The sequence below is a fragment of the Mesoplodon mirus genome (genome assembly GCF_964341445.2).
Source record: "Mesoplodon mirus genome assembly, chromosome: 16".
In the NCBI taxonomy this organism is placed as follows: domain Eukaryota; kingdom Metazoa; phylum Chordata; class Mammalia; order Artiodactyla; family Ziphiidae; genus Mesoplodon; species Mesoplodon mirus.
Genome location: NC_138992.1, coordinates 33,152,217 through 33,177,977, shown reverse-complemented (window position 1 = coordinate 33,177,977; position 25,761 = coordinate 33,152,217). Strand labels below are relative to the sequence as shown.

At 36.6% G+C, this 25,761-nt stretch overlaps 1 protein-coding gene across 5 annotated transcripts in view; it reads right to left on the bottom strand.

Moving 5' to 3' along the window:
- Positions 1-5,566: 5,566 nt before the first annotated feature.
- The window catches only part of UBR5 (ubiquitin protein ligase E3 component n-recognin 5), a 135,354-nt gene continuing 115,159 nt past the window's right edge, over positions 5,567-25,761 (bottom strand). For 3 of the 5 annotated variants that reach the window (XM_082601317.1, XM_082601318.1, XM_082601320.1), the window contains exons 46-59: positions 24,635-24,755; positions 24,433-24,537; positions 21,960-22,203; positions 20,440-20,551; positions 19,649-19,793; positions 18,497-18,627; positions 17,035-17,095; positions 14,796-14,971; positions 14,512-14,596; positions 12,976-13,131; positions 12,449-12,562; positions 10,897-11,041; positions 9,196-9,281; positions 5,567-6,175 (exon numbers count right to left, since the gene is read on the bottom strand). In XM_082601317.1, the coding sequence (XP_082457443.1) occupies positions 5,963-6,175; positions 9,196-9,281; positions 10,897-11,041; positions 12,449-12,562; positions 12,976-13,131; positions 14,512-14,596; positions 14,796-14,971; positions 17,035-17,095; positions 18,497-18,627; positions 19,649-19,793; positions 20,440-20,551; positions 21,960-22,203; positions 24,433-24,537; positions 24,635-24,755 (1,894 nt within the window). In that variant the 3' untranslated portion in view covers positions 5,567-5,962. The remainder of the gene's footprint in view (positions 6,176-9,195; positions 9,282-10,896; positions 11,042-12,448; positions 12,563-12,975; positions 13,132-14,511; positions 14,597-14,795; positions 14,972-17,034; positions 17,096-18,496; positions 18,628-19,648; positions 19,794-20,439; positions 20,552-21,959; positions 22,204-24,432; positions 24,538-24,634; positions 24,756-25,761) is intronic. The other 2 variants (XM_082601319.1, XM_082601321.1) reach the window with 1 other exon arrangement.

Here is a 25,761-nt window from a genome sequence, read left to right as displayed (position 1 = left end):
TTTGATATTACGTGGTGCTGGGAGGTCTCTTGTGGACCAGTGTCCTGAAGTTGGCTCTCCCACCTCAGAGGCACAGCACTGACTCCTGGCTGCAGCACCAAGAGCCTTTCATCCACATTGCTCAGAATAAAAGGAGAAAAAGTATAAAGAAAGAAAGAGGATAAAAGAAAAGAAAATAAAGTAAAATAAAATAAAGTTATTAAAATAAAAAATAATTATTAAGAAAAAAATTTTTTTGAAAAGTTAAAAAAAAAATGGACGGAAAAAACCCTAGGACAAATGGTGAAAGCAAAGCTATACAGACAAAATCTCACACAGAAGCATACACATACACACTCACAAAAAGAGGAAAAGGGGAAAAAATAATAAATCTTGCTCTCAAAATCTACCTCCTCAATTTGGGATGGTTCGTTGTCTATTCAGGTATTCCACAGATGCAGGGTACATCAAGTTGTTTGTGGAGATTTAATCTGCTGCTCCTGAGGCTGCTGGGAGAAATTTCCCTTTCTCCTTTGTTCGCCCAGCTCCCGGGGCTCAGCTTTGGATTTGGCCCCGCCTCTGCGTGTAGGTCGCTGGAGGGCGACTTTTGCTCAGACAGGATGGGGTTAAAGGAGCCGCTGACTCAGGATCTCCGGCTCACTCAGGCCGGGGGGAGGGAGGGGTACGGAAGCGGGGCGAGCCTTTGGCGGCAGAGGCCAGCGTGACGTTGCACCAGCCCGAGGAACGCCGTGCATTCTCCCGGGGAAGTTGTCCCTGGATCCCGGGACCCTGGCAGTGGCGGGCTGCACAGGCTTCCGGGAGGGGAGGTGCGGACAGTGACCTGTGCTTGCACGCAGGCTTCTTGGTGGCGGCAGCAGCAGCCTTAGCGTCTCATGCCCGTCTCTGGGGTCCGCGCTGTTAGTCGCGGCTCGTGCCCGTCTCTGGAGCTCCTTTAAGCAGCGCTCTTAATCCCCTCTCCTCATGCACCAGGAAACAAAGAGGGAAGAAACAGTCTTGCCTCTTCGGCAGATCCAGACTTTTTTCCGGACTCCCTTCCGGCCAGCTGTGGTGCACTAACCCCTTCAAGCTGTGTTCACTCCACCAGTCCTCCCCGGTGGGTGAGCAGACAAGCCTCTGGGGCTGGTGAGTGCTGGTCGGCACCGATCCTCTGTGCGGAAATCTCTCCGCTTTGCCCTCTGCACCCCTGTTGCTGCGCTCTCCTCCGTGGCTCCAAAGGTGCTCCCCTCCGCCGCCCGCAGTCTCCATCCACGAAAGGGCTTCCTAGTGTGTGGAAACCTTTCCTCCTTCACGGCTCCCTCCCACTGGTGCAGGTCCCGTCCCTGTTCTTTTGTCTCTGCTTTTTCTTTTTTCTTTTGCCCTACCCAGGTACGTGGGGAGTTTCCTGCCTTTTGGGAGGTCTGAGGTCTTCTGCCAGCATTCAGTAGGTGTTCTGTAGTTGTTGTTCCACGTGTAGATTTATTTCTGATATATCTGTGGGGAGGAAGGTGATCTCTGCATCTTACTCTTCCGCCATCTCCCTGGGCCAAGGGTGCTGCACAGGTGAGGACAGGACGCTGAAGGCAGCTGTCACGGCTGGGGGCGTGGGTACTCGTACCGGGCCGAAATACAAACTATTGATTGAAAGAATCCAGTTCAGCAACTAGAGATAATCAAAAATACATTCTGAAAAAGATTCAGAAAATTATTTTACCCATGAAAGACATTTACTGTTTTAGAGCAAGCAGCTCGTTACAACTCATGAGAAAACTTGCAAACAAGAAATTAGTTTTTCATTATGTGTGGTACTTTTCATTTTTTAAGACTTAAAAGTAGGTACCATGGTTGATTTTAGAAAATACCCAGATCTTCAGAGTTCTTATTATCCTCAGGGGAAGTTACTAAAAGACAAAAATGTTTTTCTTAGAAATCTTTAGCAAAAAACATATGAATCACTCTGCATTTTCATAATCAGCCAGACTCTCATTGGAGTATTTCATTATTCTATGACTGTGGTACTGTGATTTATAATAAGCAATACATATTTGGTCTTTATCCGTTTCTGGTGCAGAGCTCCCCAATCCCTCAGAATTTTCTGATGAGAACAATGTTGCTTTTGTTAATGAGATGCGTTTTGGACCACTCATAAGGATGGGGGCTGGTTGTCAGGGGAACCAACCTTGACTGGGTTGGAACTTTCAGTCCCACTCCCGACCTCTATGCAGGGAGAGGGACTGGAGGTTGAATCAATCACCAGTGGTCAATGATTTAATCAATCATACCTGTGAAATGAGGCCTCCATAAAAACCCAGATAGGCAGGGTTCAGAGAGCTTCCGGGTTGGTGAATACGTGGAGATGTGGGGAGAGGACATGGAAGCTCCACACCCTTTCCCCATGCTTTGCCCAGTGTTTATCTTCTATCTGGCTGTTCCTGAATTACATCGTTTTATAATAAACCAGTGACCTAATAAGTAAAATGTTCGAGTTCTGTGAGCCACTTCAGCAAATTAATCAAACCCAAGGAGAGTCATGGGAACCTCTGATTTATATAGCCAGTCAGAAGGATAGGTAACAACTTGGGCTTGCAATTGGCTTCTTAAGTGGAGGGCGGGTCTTGTGGGACTGAGCCCTTTACCTGTGGAATCTGATGCTATCTCCAGGTAGATAGTGTCAGAATTGAGTTGAACTGTGCATTGCTTGGTGGTATGGGGGAACCTCCCTCCATACACACACACCTACATACTGGAATTGGGTGCTCAGGACCTTTAATGACCAACTCAATTATAATCGTATCTTCCACAGAAGAGTGTAGCCCAGTGTTCAGGAATGCAAGCTCCAGAATGCCTGGAGACATCTCACTTCAGCACTTAACAGCTATGTAACCTTGAGCAAAATTTTTAATCTGTGTCGAGTTTCCTATCTGTGAGGATGGTAATAGTGCCGAGTTTCCTATCTGTGAGGATGGTAATAGTGCCTATCTCATAGAATAAAATGAAATACAGTAAAGCACTTGACAAACTGCCTAGCACATAGTAAATACTCAATAAAATTAAGAGAAACTTCATGTTTGCAGTGATAACAATCCAGTAATTTTTTTTGAATCTCATGAGGTAACATAAGATTCTTTGCTTATATTTAATCCAAGGTATTTTGAAATGAGTAAACACGTCACATTTAAAATACATTTCTACATTAATCAAATGATGTTTAGAGAAGAATTAATCTCTATGTTCATACCTACCTACTTAGGTTAATGTAAACATTGAAAATATTTTCAATCACTACCCAGGCACAGGAGGAAGAACCTAATCCAGGAGTAGATGATGAACAGAATTCCCTTTCCATAGGTTTTAAGAAGGAAAGGTTTGGTCTGGGGTGTTTACCAACAGGGGGCTTTATATTCATGAAAAAAGGGAATGCTCTTTGAGCAGTGTTTCAGAATCACCTGGGATGCTGTTAAGAATAAAGATTTCTGTTCTCTACTTACGAGCTACTGAATCAGAATGTGATTGAGAGGATGAGCAAAGCTTAGGAATCTCTATTAACCAGCACAGGAGAATCACACATTCAGAAGCCTAAGAACTACTGCCTCAAGGGAAGATCTCAGCTTGAGTTTAGACCTAGATATTGCTGACTACTCTAAACACACAAAAATAATATCTTTAGGAGAGAAATCGTATCTTCAGGGGCAAGTATTAAATAGGGAAATTATGCTATTGAAAAATCCTCTCAAGTATGCCCCAGGAAGCCATTTATGCTGGGTTGTCTTGATATTCAGATAATTCAGGGGAAAGAAAGAAAAGTAGCAAAACTTTGAAAGCCTTCAGTAAAGTTCATTCTTGGTCTTCTATTCCTAAATTTGTTTTCAAGTCCATTAGATTTAATCACTAAACAAGACCAAAAGAGAACTTTATTTTACATGACTTTATTTTACATTTAGAACCATTTTATGCTTTACTTAAAAAAAAAGACAAAAACAAAAACAAAACCCTCTGCTTTTAATATTTCTAAAAGCATTTTAACCAAAATTTTGATTTAGGAAGACTTTAAGACATTGTGCATTATTTTAAATACTTTCATTCTTTCAATAACTATTAAAAATAAGTTCATACTTAGGGTTTCAAATGTCCTAATCATATCTAGTTTGTTTTCATTTAATATTTTATCAGTTCCATCATGTGCATCAGGAGTTTTTATCTCTTTCAGACACATCGATGAAAATCAGCTCTTACTCTAATTACTATTTCATTTATTCAGAAATAGCAATAAGACATAAAAACCAATGTCTCATTTTGTAAGGTAACCTTTGGTTAATTTACACATCTCATACATCTTATGTTGTGTATGTTTTAAGTAATACAATGAATTTCACTACTGTCACTTTAGTTTTTAATATTTATTGTGTCAGCAGGGCTGAAAATATCACATGGTTCAGTCTTCTGAAGGAAGTTATATATATATATAACTTATATATATATATATATATATATATATATATAAAATAAAGCATAGTGCCTTTGAACGTGAAAAACATCCCAAAGGCCAGGAGTCCTATAAAGGAACTGAAAGGTAGGAAAGACTCCAGAGAATTTCTCTCCTCATTTTCAATATGTAAAGTGACTGGTTTAAGTCACTTTACTGAAGACATGGTGAAGAAAACAGTGTTCCTTATTATGCCATTGAATAAAGCTACTAAAACCACAAGAATTCAGAGATAATGGTCCTAAGCTACACAATTAATAGGTCATCAAAAAGAACCTCTCACTTAGTTATCAAATATAAGTGAAGTAACCTCCTATGCCAAGTAAGGCTCACTTTACTTCCCCCATTTGTAAAAAGAAAAAGTGGCCTGGCCAGTGCCATTCAGGATTCTCTGCTAACTGTAAAATGTGGACTGATTTTCTTCTGTTTCTTATAGTCCATGTGTACATTCAGTTCTTTAAATCAAAATTTTTATGCACATAACCGTGTTGGTATATTGCCCTTAGTTTAAAAATGTACAACTACATAAATAACTGTTTCTTCAGTATTACTTGACATTTCTTCTGTAATTTCTTTATTTAAAAAAGTAAATGTAACAAGATACTTAAAAAAGGCTAGATACAAAAGTAGTTAAGCTGCTCACGAACATTTAAAATTTTCCAAAATTTATCTTCAATAATCATGATCTTATAAAACATTTTACAGTTATCAGAAAGTGCCCAGGCTGAGTTTACATAACTGAAATGCCTTAGTACAAATGTCTAGTTAGAACTGAAGTGCAGTACACCTGACTGACTGCTCATTGAAATAGGGATACAAAGGAAAAAAGTTGACTGTGATAAAGTATTGTGCATTGGCCCCCATCGTATGTACAAAAAAGTGCCCTCACTCAAATGAACAAATTACATGCAAAATATTAGTGATATCATTTAATATCCTAGAGCTCAATGCAGTCAAACCGCAATAAAAGTGGTTTTTATAGGTAAAAGTGATTTCATCTCTAAGATCTGAATGTTCAGAACTTTTTTTTTTACAAGTTCCATATACATGATACACAATTGCAGCCAACCACAAATTAAACACCATAAAAAAAGTTAAAACACAGAACATACTTAATTTTTTATTTTGAAATTCCCTATTCCCTCTATACAAGAACCTTTGCTGAAACCCTTTCCACAAAGGCAGCAGTGAATTTTCAGAACATTTTACATTTTTCCCCTCAGCAAAAAGATAAATCACAGTGTAAGTTATGTTGTTCTGCTGTCATCTTTGGCTGGGGTTAGACCCAGAAGTTGTTGACTAGCAAACCATTACAGTGAAATGTTGCTAGTGCTCCTCAGGCCTTTAAGCTACAAACTCAGCAAGGAATGTTTACATTTAATCTCTTTAAGGTACCACCACAGGGTGTGACAGCATTAACTTTCATAAACTTTTATAGACAAATGGAAAAAAATCTACAAAATAAGCTAGTAATATTACACAGCAGTACACACTTTTTATACTCTACACAAAACCAAAATTCTTGGTCTTAATGGCGAGTAGCAATTTCTGTTTGAGAATCTGTTTAGAAGAATAGAGTGGGACGTAAAGTCGAGAAATGCAAGTATTTGCAGTAGGAAGATGTTGGTCATCTGGTGGTCTTATTGTGATGGAGGGCATAGGCTGAAATCCTTCTTCACTGGCTGGTAATGATGGACTTGATGTCCAAAAGTAAACCTAAACAGGAGTATAATAATTACAAGTTTGGCTTTTAAAAGATTATCATTCAACCCTTAACTCTGGCAATATATACATAGAGCCCAATTCTTGTGTTAAAACCTACAAAGGGGTATTATTTTGAACTGGGTTTTTAATTTATTTCTTGTATTAAAAAGGAAAGGGTCAGGGTCAGAAGAGAAAAAAATGTCAGGTATGTGGAAAAGTGACTATGTTTCAATGCCTCAGTTTCTCATCTGTAACATGAGGCTATTGGACCAAATGCTCTCTAAGGGCCTTTCCAGTTTCTAAATTCTACAGAGTATCTCTTAGTGGGAATAAGGTACAAGGTCTCCAAAAAAGGTTCAAAATTCACAGAGGTTATCAAAGTTATTTTGCATTTTATCTACTAGCAAAACAACTCAGGGGCTTCCCTGGTGGCACAGTGGTTGAGAGTCTGCCTGCCAATGCAGGGGACATGGGTTCGTGCCCCAGTCCGGGAGGATCCCACGTGCCGCACAGCAGCTGGGCCTGCGCGTCCGGAGCCTGTGCTTCGCAACGGGAGAGGCCACAGCGGTGAGAGGCCCGTGTACCGCAAAAAAAAACACAAACAAAACAAAACAAAAAAACCCCCAGTATTTTCAGTGGTCCATTGTGATACATAATAATTTTATAGTAGTAATTAAGTGTTCGACAGCATCTACTGTACATCAAAATCCATGCAATAAGCCAGGTTAACATATTTGGGGTTTTTTTAGATTTTTTTTGGTGGGGGGGGAGATGTGGACCATTTTTAAAGTCTTTATTGAATTTGTTACAATATTGCTTCTGCTTTATGTTTTGGTTTTTTGGCCCCGAGGCATGTGGGATCTTAGCTCCCTGACCAGGGATCGAATCCGCACCCCCACACACTGGAAGGCAAAATCTTAACCACTGGACCACCAGGGAAGTACCAACATTGAGTTTTAAAATGCATCTAATTTGTGCAATACAGCATAAATTACTTTTTCTTTAAATTTCATAACCAAAGATATACTTTCCTGAAATATTTTCATTAATACATACCATTCCTCACTGACAGTAAGACAGTGCCTATCTCTTAAGGTAAAGCTTTTAAAATCTTGCATTTATAGTGTACAACTAAACAGACAAAATATATTCATTATCCCAGAATGACTAGGAAACCTAAACTATTTCCTGAAGCATAGTTTTGTGAGGAATCTCATCTAGAATTCTGTAGAAGGAGGCAGGAAAAAAAAAAAAAAACCTCTCTGTCAGGGTCTCCAAAATCTTCAAAGAACTATAAAAGAGCTGGAAGGTACTGTAGAGGTAAAGCTGGCCCAATCTACTCATTTTACAGGTAAAAAACAAACTTAATGTAAAGTGTTTCTCCAAGGATATGTGATTAACCAGACAGATGACTACATCGCTGGACCTCCAAGAAGTTAGAGGAAGAGAAATAAATACCAGAGGACTTCTCAGAACTTTTACTAGTGACCTGTGACTCTCCAAGAGGGAAATAAACTATGTAGTCTTACCCCACCATCCTGGGACTAATAATTCAAGGGAAAACAGTTTAGGAAACGCTGTTATATATTCTGTCCTTGAGACACATAAGGAAAAACCCAACAATATGTGAAGGATAACCTCCCAAAAGGGGAAGGGGAAGAGGAGGAGGTAAAAGACACCTTGGTGTAACAGGAGTTTAAAGAGTAAAGCTCACAAATTAAAGCTGCTGCTAAGACATTTGGAGGCCCCTACAGAGGGAGATTCTCTCTCATAAAAGACTGAATAGTTAACAGCTTTCTCTTCCAGTAGAAGGCAGAAATGCAGTGAGACTTAACTTGACCGACTGCACTGAGGTTTTGCTCTGAATCCAAAGATTGACTCAAGAACCCTAATATGCTATCAGGTACTCCTAAAGCCAACAGGGACAGATATGGTATTAGCATTAGTAGGGACTTTGGGGTTGGTCCACAAGATTGGGAAAGTCAAAGTACATGGAATTATATGGAATCAACCTAGAGAGCAACCTAGGAAACTACCATATGGCTAAGCCAAGAACAAAACCCAGCTGACAGCTAGGACTGCTGGACAACCTGTCTTGCTGTAGTGGAGAAATACTGGAAGGCTCTTGGAGCCACGTAAAGATGAAGGAATGCTAAATGCACGACCCCTTCCCCACAAAAAAATATCAATAAGTTACTGCCTGAATTACAGGTAAATTGGAAACTGCAAGTTTTGTGCTTTCATGCACAAGTAACTTATTTCTCCCTCTCAAATGAAACTGGGGGATATATCTAGAAATTGGATCATTCATACATTCTATAAGAGGTCTGGTTTAGAATACTGAGAACTAAGGCTGCATCAACAGGGGAAATGTCACAGGGAACTATGAGGAATATGAATAGAAAGGACCTCTGAGATTTTTCTGGGTAAAGAATGTCCCTCAATTTCTACAGGAAAGTCTAGACTGCCTTTCAAGGTTAATGGACAGGTTGACTTGGATATATACTCAAGGTTGGACATAGGTTCCACAGACTCGACAGACTTTTCAATATAATCAAAGTTTATATCATCTAATTTATGCTTCTATGTTAATAATTAATAATATTAAAATCAGAGATGTAGTACTCATAATTAAGCTACTCTATTCATAGTATACAGAGCAATTAAGATACTATTCAAAAATTTTGCAAAGGTTTGCTGCTAGGCAAAAAGATTAAGGATGTACAAAAGAGGCTGCTAGCATATATAAGCACTATAGGGGGAAAAACATGTCTCAACAATAAGCTGGTATTATCTTCTGGGACTAAGGATGGCATTTTAATAGCTAAGATGTATTTCACTCTGCTTACAGTTTTACTCATACTTCTGTTCTAGAGTAGAGAAACAAAACTGCCTTTTATTTCTGACCTTCAATAATTTTCTTAGCCAAAATTAAAATGACCAACCATTACAAACTGAAAACAAAATGCTGTCATACATAGTATTTAAGGTTTTTACGTTTTCTTCTACAAATCTTGTGAAACTTAACTTACAAGATCTTGTCGTTCTGTCATGCTCATCTTCTCTACAATTGACCAGAACCAACGCTTGAACTGCAAGAGCTTCTCAGCATTTTCTCCTACAAATGAATATAAATTCAATAAACATACTATATCAGTTGTAAAGCAATTATACTCCAATAAAGATGTTAAAAATATATATATATACTATATCAGTTATATTTTTAGAATATTACTTCTTATAAAAGTAGGTATAAAATTAAAATGGGGGGGCGCTAACCCTAACAGAGGAAGTTAGGACCACTTGCATAATGTGAAACCTCTAGAGTTCATTAATCAATCCTGATGACCAAGACAAGAAAAATGAACCACCAGCCTCAAAAATCACATGACTTTAATCCCATCTGTAAGTCATGAGTTTTCTCATGATCTTAAACCAGTGCTTCTCAAAGTTTAATGAGTTCACATCACTTGGATCGAGATCTTTTTAAAATGCAGATTCTCATTCACTAGGCATGGGCGAAGAAAGGGGAAAGGAACCAGAGATTCTGCATTTCTAAAAAGCTTCCAGATGATGCTGATGCTGCTGATCTGAGGATCATACTTGGAGTGTCTTTAGGTATTTTTTTCCCGCTTCTAGGTTTCTGGTTTGTAAATAAGCCAAGCTCTTATCTCACAAGTATTGAAAATTATATTAATAGGTGGCACAAAAACTACTATGCAATGATCTATACATTGCCAAGCATGAAGGAAAAACAAGAAAACGTATCCAAATTTAACTTACTATAATTTGGCTGAAGCTGTTTGCAAAATATGAAAAATAAAGGGGAAAAAACTGGTATCTTCATGTATGCAATAATCTTGGACTAGAGTTATAGTCCTCTCAGGAATTTCTTGGAGCTTCCAGTGTTTTATTGTGTAGTCACAGCTAAAAAGTCTATTCCTAGAATATGGGACTTGAAAAGGAAGAGTTGCAACAAATCAAACACTAAAGATGAATGTTACTCTAGGATTATCACTACCTCTTGTTATTCTTTCTAGATTCTCCATGTGTTTGTGTGCTCTTATGTCTTTCTAAGTGTACTTTGGATCCGGTTCTACAAAGCAAACATCATGTAGTCAAATTCTTTAATTAGGGCTTCCCTGGTGGCGCAGTGGTAGAGAGTCTGCCTGCCGATGCAGGGGACACGGGTTCGTGCCCCAGTCCGGGAAGGTCCCGCATGCCGCGGAGCGGCTGGGCCTGTGAGCCATGGCCGCTGAGCCTGCGCGTCCGGAGCCTGTGCTCCGCAACGGGAGAGGCCACAACAGTGAGAGGCCCGCGTACCGCAAAACAAAACAAAACAAAACAAACAAAAAAAAAATCTTTAATTAGAGTTCAAGGAACATGAATAGGGGAAGGCCAATAGAACTGTCACATGGATTATTTTTTCTTAATTATTAATAGTCTATAAAAGTCCTTTTCACACAGTTGCTCACAAGGAATTTTTACTTGTATCATACTAAACCATGCATTTGTTAAAACAGAGAAAAATTAAACAATAAAAGAATTAAGAATGACCTAATGCTAAGCTATCATAGTTCAAACATATCTTAAAATATATATATAAAAACACCTGAGTAATACAGCATTTCCTAAGCCCCTGTAAATATGTAAGAACCAGAAACTCAGAAAACTGACTGACTAAATTATCTATGTAGTTTATTCCTTAAATAAACATTAAAAAAATTTCATACCTGATTCATCATTGAAAGAGGTGAAACTGATCAGCATTTGCACATTAACTTCACCACAGCCATTTACCAAAAGCCTAAAATCTTCTGCTGTTAAGTCTTCTAATGAATTTTTTGGAAGCACATCCAGTAGACCTTTCCTCATTGCCTAGAGGATTTCAAAAATAACCTGTTTATTACTATCAATCAGTACTTTATTTTCTACATAGCATTTATTGTTCAAGTCCAACATCTAATTTTAGCAGCCTAAGAATACTAAATAATTCTAAATAATACTAAAAAATTAAGTTCTATATTTTGAGTTTCTTATTAACAGATTCAAAAGAGTGGCAGAGGGGAAAAACGGGCTACAGGTTCAAAAGTGAAGTACTGTTACATATCAGGAGTTAACAAAAATAATTTTTTAAATTATGTTAATAACAAAAGTCATTAAGAATAGCTTCAATCTGTCAAACGTGCTATCCTGTCAACATCCTAGGAAGAGTATGATAATGACAAAAACAAACATCCTTGACACAAACCCAAAATCTAGAAGCTTACTGAGAAATTACCACGTGCCAAGAACTGTTCTAAGCAACTTACATATGTTAATTCATTTAATCCTATCCTCATTTTGCAGAGGAGGGAACCAAGGCACAAAATACTTAAGTAGTTTGCTAATGTCATACAGCTAGAGGGGGCTGCAGCCATGATTTGAACCCTGACAGTATGATTCCAGAGCCCACACAATTATTCCCAGCACAGGGATCAGAAACATTTCATAAACATTCTTCAATAGGAGAAAGAGCGGGCCTGATGTTGCTCTTTAGAAGAGCCTGATTGGAGGAATGGTCCTTGGTTTTTAGAATTTTCCTTAACATTACTAACTGATATGGCTATTTTGAATGCCTGGGACAATAAACCCTGCTGTACCAGGTTGCCTAGATTATTTGTGCAAAGAAGGTGATTTATGATGAACACATGTTTTTCCTCTGGGGGTCTGAACTGCTTACAGGACTGGCCTCCAATAAAAACCCTGGGCACCGTGACTCTTAAGCAGGCTTCCCTAAACACAAACACTGCACATGCATTGCTGTAATTCACTGCTGGAGGAAGACGTATGTTCTTTGTAACAACTCATGCCCCCAGAGAGAGAACTTTGGAGCCTGTATCTGGATTCCTCCAGACTCTGTCTGATGTACTTTTTTCCCCCTTGTGAGAGTCCTTTTGCTATAATAAACCGTACCGATGAGTACAGCTGCCTCCAAGTCCTAGGAGTCCTTCTAGTGAGTCACTAGAGGTATGGCTGGTTGCAGGACCCCCCAAACAGTAGTCATTTCAGTCCCACAAAGCATCCTTACCAAATCTACTTTCTGATGATTACATGGTTTTTCCAAGGAGTTTTACCCAAAAGAAAGGTCTGGATTCATGTGTAATTTACATTGTATGTAAATTCATTTTGGTTTAAAATTTTTGACCTTTTATAAGCAAGCTGAATACACTGTGAGCTAGTTTAAAACACAGAAGACACAAATAGCCTCATCAGATCAAGTAACATTTTCCAGAAAACACTTACATGTAATGGCTGTTCTGCAACTACCAACATTCTGTGTTCAGCATACTTCCGTACATACTCATACACATTCTGAGGAGTGACCGGTATATTTACACCATTAGGAATAAGTTCCACCTGTGAAAAATTTAGCAGTGCCATTTAAAAGCAATTTTGCCAAAGCAGTAATAAGTTAACAGTTCATAAAACAATTTCCTAAAAATTTTAAATCTAAAGACAATTCTGTATCTGACAAGTATCTAAGGGATGCAAACATTCTAGGCCTAAGTAACTATAAACTCTTTGACCTCTCAGTCTGTCTCACTAACTCTCCATACATTCATCTCTTTCGCTCCATCTCCTACTGTGTCTTTTCTCTCTCTCTCTCTCTCTCTCTCTCTCTCTCTCTCTCTCTCTCTCTCTCTGTGTGTGTGTGTGTGTGTGTCTGTCTGTCTTGGTCCCTATTTATCTAAATTGTTTTTCTATATGTCAAGCACAACAGACTAACCAAATTCTCCTGCCAGAATCAGAAAATCACACATTTGCTTTACCTGTCCTCCACCCTCTTCTTTACACAGGTCAATTGCAAATGCCAAATCCATCGCTGAGAAAACAGCATCAGCATCTGAACTCTGAGAAGCAAGTATTAGTTGCCGCAAACTCTCATACATCACAGGGTCAAAAAAAGCAAAATCATGCCAATTGACCTAAGAAAGTAATCATATGAAAATCAATTATGAAAGAAACATCTTAACTGAATTCATTAGTAAGTTGAAATCTATGATAAAGAATTTTATCTAATTTGAAGATTATTCTTTATCTTCCACTAAATATAACTGATCTAAAGAGGTAAAATTTTAATAAGTCTTTGGCTCTGATAAATACATTTAATTTTCAAAGCATGAAAAATATGCATTTTAAAAAAATTTAAAACCAGGAGTATACTAGTTTTTTTTTTAAGTTGTAAAGTAATTTATCTGTAGAAACCAGCACTAGTTATTGCAAAATGATTATGCCGAGCAACTGGTCCTAAGCTCAATACACATGCTGTTTAGCCTTGACAATAATCATAAAATACAGATTATTAATTCCAGATGATAAATCTGATGCTAAGAGGAATCCAGTAACTTGCTGAAGGTCACATCATTGGGTTAAACTTGAGTCTATTTGATTCCATAATCTTTTCCATAAACCTTGTTAAAGGCTCAACATTTCTATGTTGCTGAGCTTTTAAGTCCAGTTCTTCTTTCTCTGCACAAGAACATTTTAGCTGGAACACTTTAAGAAGTCAATAGAGTCAGAGTTTAAAAAAAAAAAAAAAGAAGAGGAAAAAATATGTATCATAGTATGATATGCTGTAATAGAAAATAATATTCACCAATGGGTTTGAGTAAAGAAAGTTATTAACAGACCACAGCTTTAACAATGCTAATCATATCAGATGTGTGTTGTGCATCACTAGAAAAGACTAAAATATTTTGTTGTTTTGTGATTATAATTAGTATTATGCATTAATTTAAAAGGATGTCGTTTCTCTCCCCCAACCCCCTGTCGTAAAGGAATGTACCAGCTGTCAAACTATCAAAACACATAAAGAAAATAAGCTAATTCTGTCACTCAGAGATAGTTACCAAGCATACTATGCTATATTTTCTTACATCCTTTTGTCCCCTCTACCCACCTACATCTTATGTATATTTTTGAAACTGGGACTGCTCTTTTCAATACAATACTACTTCTATTGCCACTACTTGCTAGAACTTACTGAGCACTTACTATGTGCCAGGCACTATACTGTTTTCTTTACCATTTTATAAATGGGGAAATATGCCATAAGTGTCAAGGGATTTGTCTGCAATAGGATCCAGGTCTGTCAAACCCTCCAAACCCACCTGTGTGTCACTCATTCTTCTATGCTCTCTCCTCCATGTATTCAGATTTTCCCCATGTCATTAAATGTTTGAAAATGATTTATAATGGCTCTAATGCTTTAAAATTTAATACTAATTTAATGCTATATATATAATTATTTTATGAAACAAATTTTTTGCAATGTAAAAGCAGTTAGGTTCATTAAAATCACTTACTTTCCTACCAAGCAACACTTTAATCACATGTCTATTCAATGTGATAGGACATAGTTCATTCTGTAATAGACACAGTCCAAGAATCCTAAAAATAAAAAACAGGCAAATAGTATTTAAATTCAAAAATAACTCTAGAACACATAATGCCCCACACATACGTAATATACATAAAATATGTTGAGAAATTTCTATAGTAGAGCATATACACATTTTACAAACTGATATATTTTAGAAAGTCTCATAAACTGAAATATTTAAAAAATTCAAATACAAGATTATTTTACCTGCCAATGTTTCTGAAACAATTCAACCTTGCTTCTGTGTTTTTGCCAGGCCTTGGAGTGTAAAATCCTCTTTTTCCAGGTTGGTAAAACAAAGGGGCATTGTCATCACCATCATCTGTGTCATCTAAATCCATATCTACTACGCTTCGACTAGAACCATGACGCTTTCGGTTTTCCTAATAATAGAGTATCAGAGATTAAGCCCCAAGATTGATTTTATTTATTTGTTTGTTTGTTTATATTTTAGTATATGTGTCTACAAGAAAAGGATTATTTTTTATTAAAAAATGCCATTATAACTCTCTTTAAAATTAACAGTAATAATAATCCAGATACCCCCTCCAAAAAAACTAACAGTAATATTTTTGACATTACCCAAGATTGATTTTTAACAGCAAAACATATGAACTGGTTCTCTAAATCACTTAAAGTTCGATAGGTAAAGCCACATTCATATTTAAATGTAAATAAGCTTTAATTCATTCTTTCAGAATTGTGATATACAAAGCTTGTGCCCGTTAACTTCTCTATCCATTTAAGTAAAACTATTTAATGAAACTCTGGTAGCTCCTTTCACCTTGATTCCTTAAATATATTTTCCGTGGATATAGAATTCTGGGTTGACAATTCTAAAAGCACTTTAAGGATGATGCTCTCTGTTGTCTTCTCGCCTTCACAGTTTCTGATAAGAAATCCACTGCCTTTCAAATCACTGTTTATCTATATGTAAGGCACTATTCTTTGCTTCCTTATTAGTTTTACAGCAGCTTGATTATGTATCTAGACACAGTTTTCTTTCAGTTTATCCTTTTTAGGGTTCACTGACCTCCTTGAATCTATAAATCTATGTCTTGCATCAAATTTGGGAAGTTTTCAGCTATTATTTCTTCAAATATTTTCCTGTAACAATCTCGTTCTCCTCTTCTGGGTACTCCAATGACATGCATGTTTGATATGGTCCAACAGGTCTCTGAAAACTGTTTGTTTGACATCTTTTCTCCTTCTATTCTTCAGAAGGGATAATTTCTATCTATCTTCAAACTGACTGATGAATTTTCCTCTGTCATCTTTGTTCTGCTATTGACCTATTCAGTGAATTTTTTCTTTCATACATTGTACTTTCTAAAATGTTCCCTTGGTTCTCTAGTTTCTACTTCTCTGTTGTGAACCTCTACCTTTCCATTCATTTTTGTTTATTTACCTTTATCTCACAGAACATGAGATAATGTCTTTGATAATTCCAACAAGTGGGTCATCTCAAGGCTAGCAGCTATTGGTTCTTTTCCCAGGAGAATTAGTGAATCTCTGTTGGTTCTTTGTATGTTGAATAATTCTGGAGTGTATCCTGGACATTTTGAATACTAAGTTGTAAAACTCTGGGTCTTGTTAAAATGGTATGGAGAATGTTGTTTTTTTGGCTTTGGTAGGCAATAACCTGGTTACGTTCAGCTTGGAAGTGTCATCTTCTGTGTGCAGTGGTTCCATTACCAATTAAGTTTTCAAAGCCTTTTAATTATACTTTTGGGTCTGCCCCGCATATGCACCATATGGGATAGTCTGGGACTTGGACAGTGGTTTATACTATAGTTTATTTCTTAAAGCATGTACTACCTTCCAGTTAAGATGGAGTAATGGGGACCAGTTTTCTCTCCTGCCTGAAACAACGCTTCAAAATAAGTTTTTCAAATTTTGACTTCCCTCCAATCGGTGTGCTGTTGGTTACTTTTCAGAATCCTCAAGCAGTTCCTTTTTGTATTTTGTCCAGAGTCTTTAGTTGTAGTCAGTGAAAGAGATAAGATTATATCTTGGCTGGCACTGAAATTCTCAGGTAGCTTACAAATTGAAATACATCATGCACTTTAAAAAGCCTTCTTACTGCTATACCATATGTCACATTTTCTCTGGATCTCTGCTGCTTACTTGAGGAAGGAGACCTAGGAATCCATAGGACTGCTCTCCTTCTCTGATATTAATTAACGACATCTCTAATTTAAGCTTAATTCAGCCTGTGCTCAAGTGGAGGCAGCCAGTGAGTGGGGTTACACTGAACCCTAACTCAACCAGTCTTATTACTTGATTCTGTATATGACACCTTTATACTAATCTTTGCTTTTTCCTCTACTGTAATCAAGCATTTTACTTACAAAGACATAGTTTCTTTGTAAATATGCTTTCCTCTCCCTTCTGTAATTTAAATTCCAAGTGCTTATTATTAGCATATGTACAAAACGTCCCTTACCTGTACCTTTTCTGAGGAGTCTAATAACCCAAGATCCAGGATACTATCCGCTCCATTTTCCCTAAAAACAAACAACCTTTCACATTTCAGATTAACTGAAATTCTAGAATTTAGTGTAGAGAAAATCATATGCATTTAAATTTATAAGAATATATAAATACATTTAAGTTTTGAAGTAAATAAATACCTAGGACACTTACTAGTCTTAATGCAGTTCTAGGAACAAAAATGTCAATAACATACACAAAAACATAGGATGCTACATGTATGATCCAAGACAATGAACTAAAGGCTACCTGATTTAAGACAAAATAAATGCAGTCTTCATAGGGGTACTAAAACTTGAGCTCAGGGGAAGCATTGTAAATGAACAGAAAAATGTTCAGAAAGCAACCACAATAGGAATCAAATGCTCTAGGGTATTTAATTATTCTAGAATACTAATAAATCCACTGTTAAATCCATAAAGCCAGGTGAAAGCAGTCAATATTATATTCTTGCATTCAACAGAAAACACTTCTAAAGCAGCAACCCTTACATATATTTACAAATATCTTTTTTATCAAAAACACACATTATTTGCAACTTTTTCTATAATGGGCTAAGCTATATCAGTGTGTTGATACTTCCAGAAACAGGGAAGAGGAATAAAGACATAGTGCATGAAAGTCAAGAGAAGAAAAATATAGTAGTAACAGCAAAGAAAATAAACTTCTAGCAATAGTCTTTGGCTTGGACCATTCAAAGGCTCTGAGACAGGTAAATAGCTGGAATCGGTAAGTGGCTATTTAGTTTCAGGGCTTAGCCTACCCACTTATCCATCTCTAGGACTATATCTAATCTAAGTTCCTCATTCAATATCATGACTAGGAGAAAAATAAATAGACATTTTCGTCTAAAATAACACTTCAAAGCCTTAAACTGGATATTAGAGTAGCCCCAGTAGGGCACAGATTAAGTATGGCATATCTTCCTGTCACTTTTACCTGTCACCTGGGGAAAGGAAGGGTAAGTAATTTAACTGATAGATATTTTTAAGTTTTATATTAAATATACTACACAATAGAAAACAAAAACTTGCATGATTTTTAAGATAAATCAGGAGGTCTAAAAGAAATTTCATGTTTATTGCAAGGACTCAGGGATTACACCCAATTCCTTGAGGTATTTGGCCTCTGCCATTAGAGGTATTCACGTGGAGAATGAGATGTACTTCTTTATAAGTTAGTTTCTAAATAAGGTTCGTAAAAAATCTTCAGAACCTAAAGTGACTGCTAAAATTCTGCCCTTCTAATACATGTGAAAGTCAGCTGTCTCACTCATGGATTTTAAGCCATCTCTTAAATAGCCATTTAAAGTCTTGTACTATTTAGTATAAATTTTAAGATATGGTGACAGCCACATCCTAAAAATAAAGTAGCTGATGTTTAAACTAAAATGTCTTCCCAATTGTATACATTACCGTCCATGTGCAATAATGAGTTCCATGGCTTCATCCACTCTTGCTCTCAGAGAATCTTCACTTGCTAGAAGAAGAAGAAGCTGAGCTGGGGATAATTCCAACAGCATGCCAGTGATTTTACTTGCAAATGCCTGTAAATGACAAACAAATGTTACTTGCCTCTACTCTCTGAAACCTCTTGTCTAAATCAGCAATCTTTTATCAGAAAAAAAAAAAAAGAAAATGTAAGAAACTTGGATAACAAATAGAAAAAAAAAATTCTGAACCAGTAACGGATTTTATTAAATTGGAAGCTTAATTATAGAAAACTTTTTGGTAGGGAATTAAATAGTCTGTGCACTAGCAGTCTTATTAAAGCTAGTTTAGTATTGGTTGACAAGCCTTTTTTAAAGGTTTTTGATACCCATGAGTAAACATAAAAATACTCAATTTTCATTTTTTTCCCTTCCTCATCAGAGACCTGGAAACATTTTTTTCATTTAGTGTAGCAAAAAAGAGGGAGGCAAGAAGTGAAGGAGGGAGAAGGAGAAAGAAAAAGATGCCTATATTTAATGCTAAGGATTCACTGAAATATAATTGGTTGACTCTGTTTTACTATTCTTTTGCTGTAACATGTACATATAGTTATGTATAAAGACAAAAAAACACAACTAGGTTATGTTTCTTATTCCATGAAAGAAACCTCTGACAGAACATTCAAAATAAAATCTTCCTGTCATACGTATCAGAGTAAAGTACATATAGCTGATTCACTTCATTGTACAGCAGAAACTAACACAACACCGTAAAGCAATTTTACTGCCCCCCCCCAAAAAAGAGTAAAGTACACTATTTGCAATGTGTTCTACCTGCAAAGTAACAATAATTTGTACAAATAAGGGTACAAACAAATACAATGAACAGATAATTCCTTAGCACACAAGGAAATTACTAGGTAGAATGCCAACCTGGCATAGGTAGTAAAAACAACATCAAGCTATATACAATTACTCTCCAGTAAGTCCTGCTTCTTTCCCTCCCTAAGCTTCCTTTTTATTGCAGTCCTCAACCACATGGCTTTCCAGTAGCTGGCAACTTTTTAAAATACCAGCCTTAACTGAAAACCAAAAATGGCACAGCCAGTTAAGAGGTAGCTAAGTACACCATACATACTGGTTGCATTGCTTGTACACGGGGATAAAGTCTCTCTCCAAGCGCCTGACGATGTGCTGGCAGAGGATCAGGATCATCACTAGGATTTCCTTCAGAGGCTGGTCTGAAGGGCCTAGTGTCGATGGAAAGCTGTCTTCTAAAATCCCTGGAAGATGAACAAAGCTATTATGACTTCATTTCCCTTGTCTGCAAAATGAAAATATCAGTGCAACTAGTAACAAAGTTGGAAAACCAGAGCATACAGTTAGCTCCAGTTATGGTACTAGGGTGGAAGAATGCCTAAAGAATGATGGTGGGGAAATAAAGATTATCTCGATTTTGTCACTTGAAAATCTATAAATCTGCAATGCATAGGTTAATTTGATTCTAAGGGAATAGGACCTTAAAATACCAGAAATCAAGAGCCCACCCATATTTACTGGAAATTTTAGTCAAAAGTAAAATGCTACCCCATCCTAACACATGAAAAATTAGAGGTTTAAATAACACAATTGCCACAATTAAAATTTTATAACAAATTTAGGAAAGCATGATATGAAGTTAATAAAAATTTCAAAAAATTAGGAACTTGAGCGGGATAAATAAAAAGCCAATATAATTTCAACTGCCTCTGGGTTTTTAAAGCAGAATATTTTAATAACAGTTGGTTAGACTTTTTTAGTTACAATACATATATCCAATTATTAAAACTTTCATTTTCTAAAAGTCCATAATTGAGACTCTTACTTACAGGCCTACCTCCAATTCATCCAAAAAGATGGTACTCAATAAAAGACACAAAATTATCTCACCTATCCCGATCTCTCCGAGAACCTGCTCGCAAGCCACTACTCCTCCTCATCTCCCTTTCTCTCTCTCTTTCCCGATCCCTCTCTCCTCTGTTCCTTAATCTCTGCATTAAACCTGGAAAAAAATATGAAATACACTTTGTTTAGATGAATGTAAATGCAGCTACTTTAAATGTTAAAGTCAATGCGAGGACATGAGACAAACATAATAAGAATATGACAACCGTAGATCATCTTCCTTATCATCTGTGTAAGTGCCTTTCTGTCACTCTCCGTATGGTTTTGAGGGTTGGGGGTGATTCTGTAGAATGAACCTGGTAGGTAATAAATGTTCACTCAGTATTTGTTTAATGAATTTATCCCCCTGTCATGTCAAAGCTGTGAAATAATACATAGCAACTGGGGCTATGTTAGTTCCACCATAAATAATGCTGAGATTTCTTACATATTTGAATATCTTCTCTATTCTTATTTTCTGGCATTAAAGGCATTATAGCCACCCAGCTATTATTATTCTTAAAACCTTAAGCATAAACCAGGGTATGGTTTCCTAAAGAGTAAGCAGAAAAGTTATTTCTGAAACGTCATGACTTCCCAGGTTTCCTCATTCACACTTGACAATTTCTTTTTATTATAGAACTACAGAAAGTCAAATGGTGAAACTAATGATGAAAGGCTGAGGTACTCGCCCCATCTTTTCATCCTCAATTCTTTCCAGAGCTCATTCAGCTTTTTTCCAGACCTCAGTCAGCTTTTATGGTGGCAGTTTACAGAACCCCAGTAAGGTACAGCTACAGCCTAGGTAAAACACAGGATTTTGTTGGTAACTCCTTCTCCCTCAGTTACTATATCCATCCACCTACAAGACTGACGATCTCCTGCCCCTACCTTACATGAACCCCCAGTTTCAACCTTTTATAGTTTTCACACATTTTTTAATATGCTAATCGTAATCCTGAAAATTAGGTAAGAATCCTAACCCCAAAGTGCTGATCCTCCAGGAGGCAGAGCTTACACCAGGATGTTAATACAGAAACCTTATTACCAAAAAACAAAGTCTTGCTGAATTAAACAGTGAAGTTGGTGACACAGCCACCTTACATTTGATTGCAAGCTCCATCTCATGGGAGACTGGAGCGACTCTGCAAATTATACTTTGAAAAGCACTGTTCTAGACAATAGCATTTTCTTCTAAGTATCTCTACTTATTAAATACGGGGATTGGGGAAATCCTGCAGTTTGCTCTTTGAATTTTTATATTACCATAGATCTTAAACCTCCCACTCCCCAGGCGTTATAATTTGAGATGAAAAAAATAGTACAATCACAACCATTTATGGAAATAAGTGTGGCAGTAAAAGAGCAAACTAGTAAATTGTCAATTATAGTAGTTTATACAAGATTAAATCATTAATCTAGAATAAAATGGTATAAAAGTGTAAATATACATTAACCGTGATTATCATTGTTTCCATTAAACAAGGAAAGAATTTGTATGTGCTTGTTACCTGTAGAGTACTTACTTGTATGAGTGCCTTTGTTGGCATTTTGGATACAATCTAGATTTGGCAGTTTTTCATTGGACAAAAAAGCTTGTGCAATGGCTGTATAAAAACTTCGTGCTACACCACTGCCCTCTCCTGGTTCATCCTTAAATGTAACTTTCACCCTATGTACAGCCATAGGTGTAGTAGCACATCGTCGACCAAAGTGATTGTTAAGTTGCCTCATTGTCTGCTGAATAAGAAGATCTCGATCACGATCAACCTATTAAAACACAACAAAAATTAGTAAATTCAGTGTTGGAAACCACCTTGAAATTGTTCTATGTAAAATCTGAAAATCTAATTTTAGCTTTTCCTTGACAGCTGAAATAGCTACGAAGTATTTGGGTTCTCAAAAGCTTATATTCCAAATAAATCATACAAGAATATCTTACATTAAATCAGGATAATGGAATTTAACTCAATTATAACATTTTCTTAAAAGATCTACCAATTTGGTAATATAGCAGGATAAATTGCAAGATGATCAAAGTGTAATTTTTTTTTTAATAGTGAATCCTAGAAAAAAAATCATAGGATATTCCTTTGGTGGCAGAATACCACAGCAAAGTAAAAGAAAAATGACAAACGGAAAAACATTTGCACCTTCTATTACCGACAAAGATTCATGCACAGTGTATATATCCACCTAGCGTTTCTAAAAAAAATTGAGGAAAAAACACTTTAATAGGAAAAATGGGCAAGAAATATCAACAAACAGTTCCCAGAAAAAGAAGCAGCCATAATATATGAAATATATGAAACAAAGTTTAACTTTGCTCATAATAAGAGGAAATACAAATTTAAATTATACTGCCTATCAGATTGGCAAAAACCTAAAAATTTGACAACTGCCGGCAAGACATTGGAAAATCAGGCCTTCTTGTGTTGATGTTGAAAGTGCAAAAATATACAGACATTATGTAGAGGTATCTGCCAATATTTGACGAAATTACATATACACATGCCCTTTGACCCATGTCTATCTATCTATCTCAAAGACATGCTAGCCAAATACAGAAACACACATAAGGCTATTCATCACATCTCTATTTGTAACAGCAAAAGACTGGAAACAAACCTAAATGTCTATCAATAGGAAACCGGTGGAAAAAAATTGATACAGCCATAAAATGTGGTGCTAACACTAGGTAGCTGGAAAAAAGGAAGGCAGAACATCTCTCTCTATATATAGCCATGGCTTTCTCTCTAGGATATACTGTTAACTTGGAAAAGCAAGATGGAGTAAAATGTATAATAGCATGCTCAGGGTGGGAGTGGGGGAGAGAGATGCGTAATGAATACACACACACAGGATTATATATTTTTTGAAAAGTGGGAGGGAAATTAAATAAAAACAAAAACAAACAAAAACCCGAAAGGGGGCAGGGGGAATACAAAGTAAAAGAGACAGGAATGGAAATTAGATTTCTCTGAATACAACCTTCTTCTATAGAGTTGACCTTGCAGCTGTAGATATTTTACATTAATTATGAAACATAACAAAGTCAAAAAAAGGAGAGAGCAATCCCTAAAAAGTGAAAGCAAAATGAACTGAAAGGCCCTAATTGTGTGGAGATGAGATGGTAGGTAGCAAAACCACACAAAAGGAATTATTTCAAGTGACTTTAAACAATGTAGTTTGACTGTACATCTCCAATTGGATATGCTCTAAGAACAAAAACTGCAAATAAATCTTAAGCTATTTTCAATAATCATTTTGTTGGTAGTGGTGTTGATGTTATGATTCTAAGACTATTGTATACATGCTGTGGGATAAAAGCAAATGAGTAACTTTATCAGTGTTGCTGGGAAGCTGGATATTATTCAGTTCAGAAGAAAGGAAGTAAAGACTAAAAGGTGAAAATAAAACAAACTTGTGGTCCTAAATCTTGAATTTGAATGAGGAATATCAGTATGAACTCATGAGATAATTTTCTTCTTCCTTTTTTAAAGGAGTATTTCCTACTAAAAGGCCTAGAAACAATGACAAACCCAACAGGCAGTGAGCAACCTAGAACCCAGATTATAATCTCAAAATACAATTTCCTGCTAAAAGGAAGCAGGGCTTCTTGAAGAAATGGCTGATTTAAGGTCTGTGACAGAAAATAACAGAAAATGAGACATATCAAAACGTAAGGAAGTTGTCAAAGATTGGACTCTCACTAGCCACAGAAAAGATAATTTGAGCATCAATGAAATGAAGCACATCCAAACAGTTTTAATCCATGTGTTCATAATGATGCTTAAACGAACAAACCCATTGCTCATCATTACAGGATGTTAGGAAACCAACTGCCAGAGATAACCATTACTCTAAATTTGATGATTACCATTTATTTTCTTTAAATTTTTAATTACATAGTATATATCCCCTAAACAAAATTGTTACTTGTTTTTAAATTTTATATAAATAGCATACCATATGTATAGGATAAGAAAATCTAAATACCTTTACCTCTAGTGATAAATCTCTTGACTGCTGATTTCTCAGTTTTTCCATTTCTCTACGGAATTTTGATTCCTTTACCTCGAAACCACCCAATTCAGTTAGGATCTTAAAAAACAACAACAAAGCAAATGCATGACAGAATTATCCTCTGAAATATGTTCGTATCAGGCAGAATAGAATGTAAAGTGCTCAAAATACATACTGATCCAGGTTCTGCTCCAACATCTTCCATGAATACCCGGCCGAACAGTTCTAAAGAAAGGCGCCAACGTCCTAGCAGCATATCATGGGAAATGACCATTCCCATGAAGCTACATTGTGGCCTGTAATAAGTTTAAGGGGAGAGGGGGAAGCAGTTTAGGCAACTCTAAAAATTTCCTGGTTTTTGGTCAATAACAGTAATTACTTGGTCTTTTAATATTCTGAGATCTTAAGTAATTCAAAACCACATCCTTTCTAATGGAGAACTTTTCTATAGCTACTCGTTCCTTGGAGAACTTCTTTTTACTCCATTATTCCTTCTGTCCTTTACGTAAGGATACATCTCCAGGCTGGCTTCTATCTTCATCTTTAATTTTACCTCCTCTCCTTGAAGTCCAATGTCTGTCTCCACTAGATGATTCCCAGACCCCTCTTTAGTTCACAATCGACCAGAACTTCATTGTGTGAAATATATCCACTTCAATCATACTTAACTCATACTCAACATGGTGGAACTGAATATGGCCTCTTCACCACAGTGACAATGCCTCCTGATTTCTTTCAATAGTACCACCTATTTTCCTACTGCACGGACTTGAAAAGATTTTAATTTATTCTTCCCTTGGTCCCTCCAGAGTGATCAAGTCCTTCATAAGTTTTCTTTTCCTAACCATGGTTTCCTTTTCATCCCCAAAGGCAATATTCTACTTCAGCCCCCTTTTTAACAACTAGCCAGAAGGAATAACAGCTTGTCTCTCTACCTCTAATTCTTCTCTCCACCTCTAATTCTTCTCTCCTTCAATCTATCTGCTTCTACACATTCGAACCATCTCAGCTCAAATCATATTGTCTCTAGGAAGCTTGAGCCATCCCAGTCCCTAATTCTTCCTTGCCTTTTATGGTTGTTAGACTGTGTACACAAGATGTATATAGTTTCCTAAACTAGTTTAACTCCTCCTAAGCAAACCAAAAAGAAAAAAAAAAATCTGATATTACATAAACAAAATCATACAGCATAAAGCAGACACTCAACAAATCATTAGGTGATCAGCCATACTGAGTCACAGTATATACTAGACAAATTTTTACTGGGAAAGCAAAGAACCTACCACTTGCAAGAGATTTACT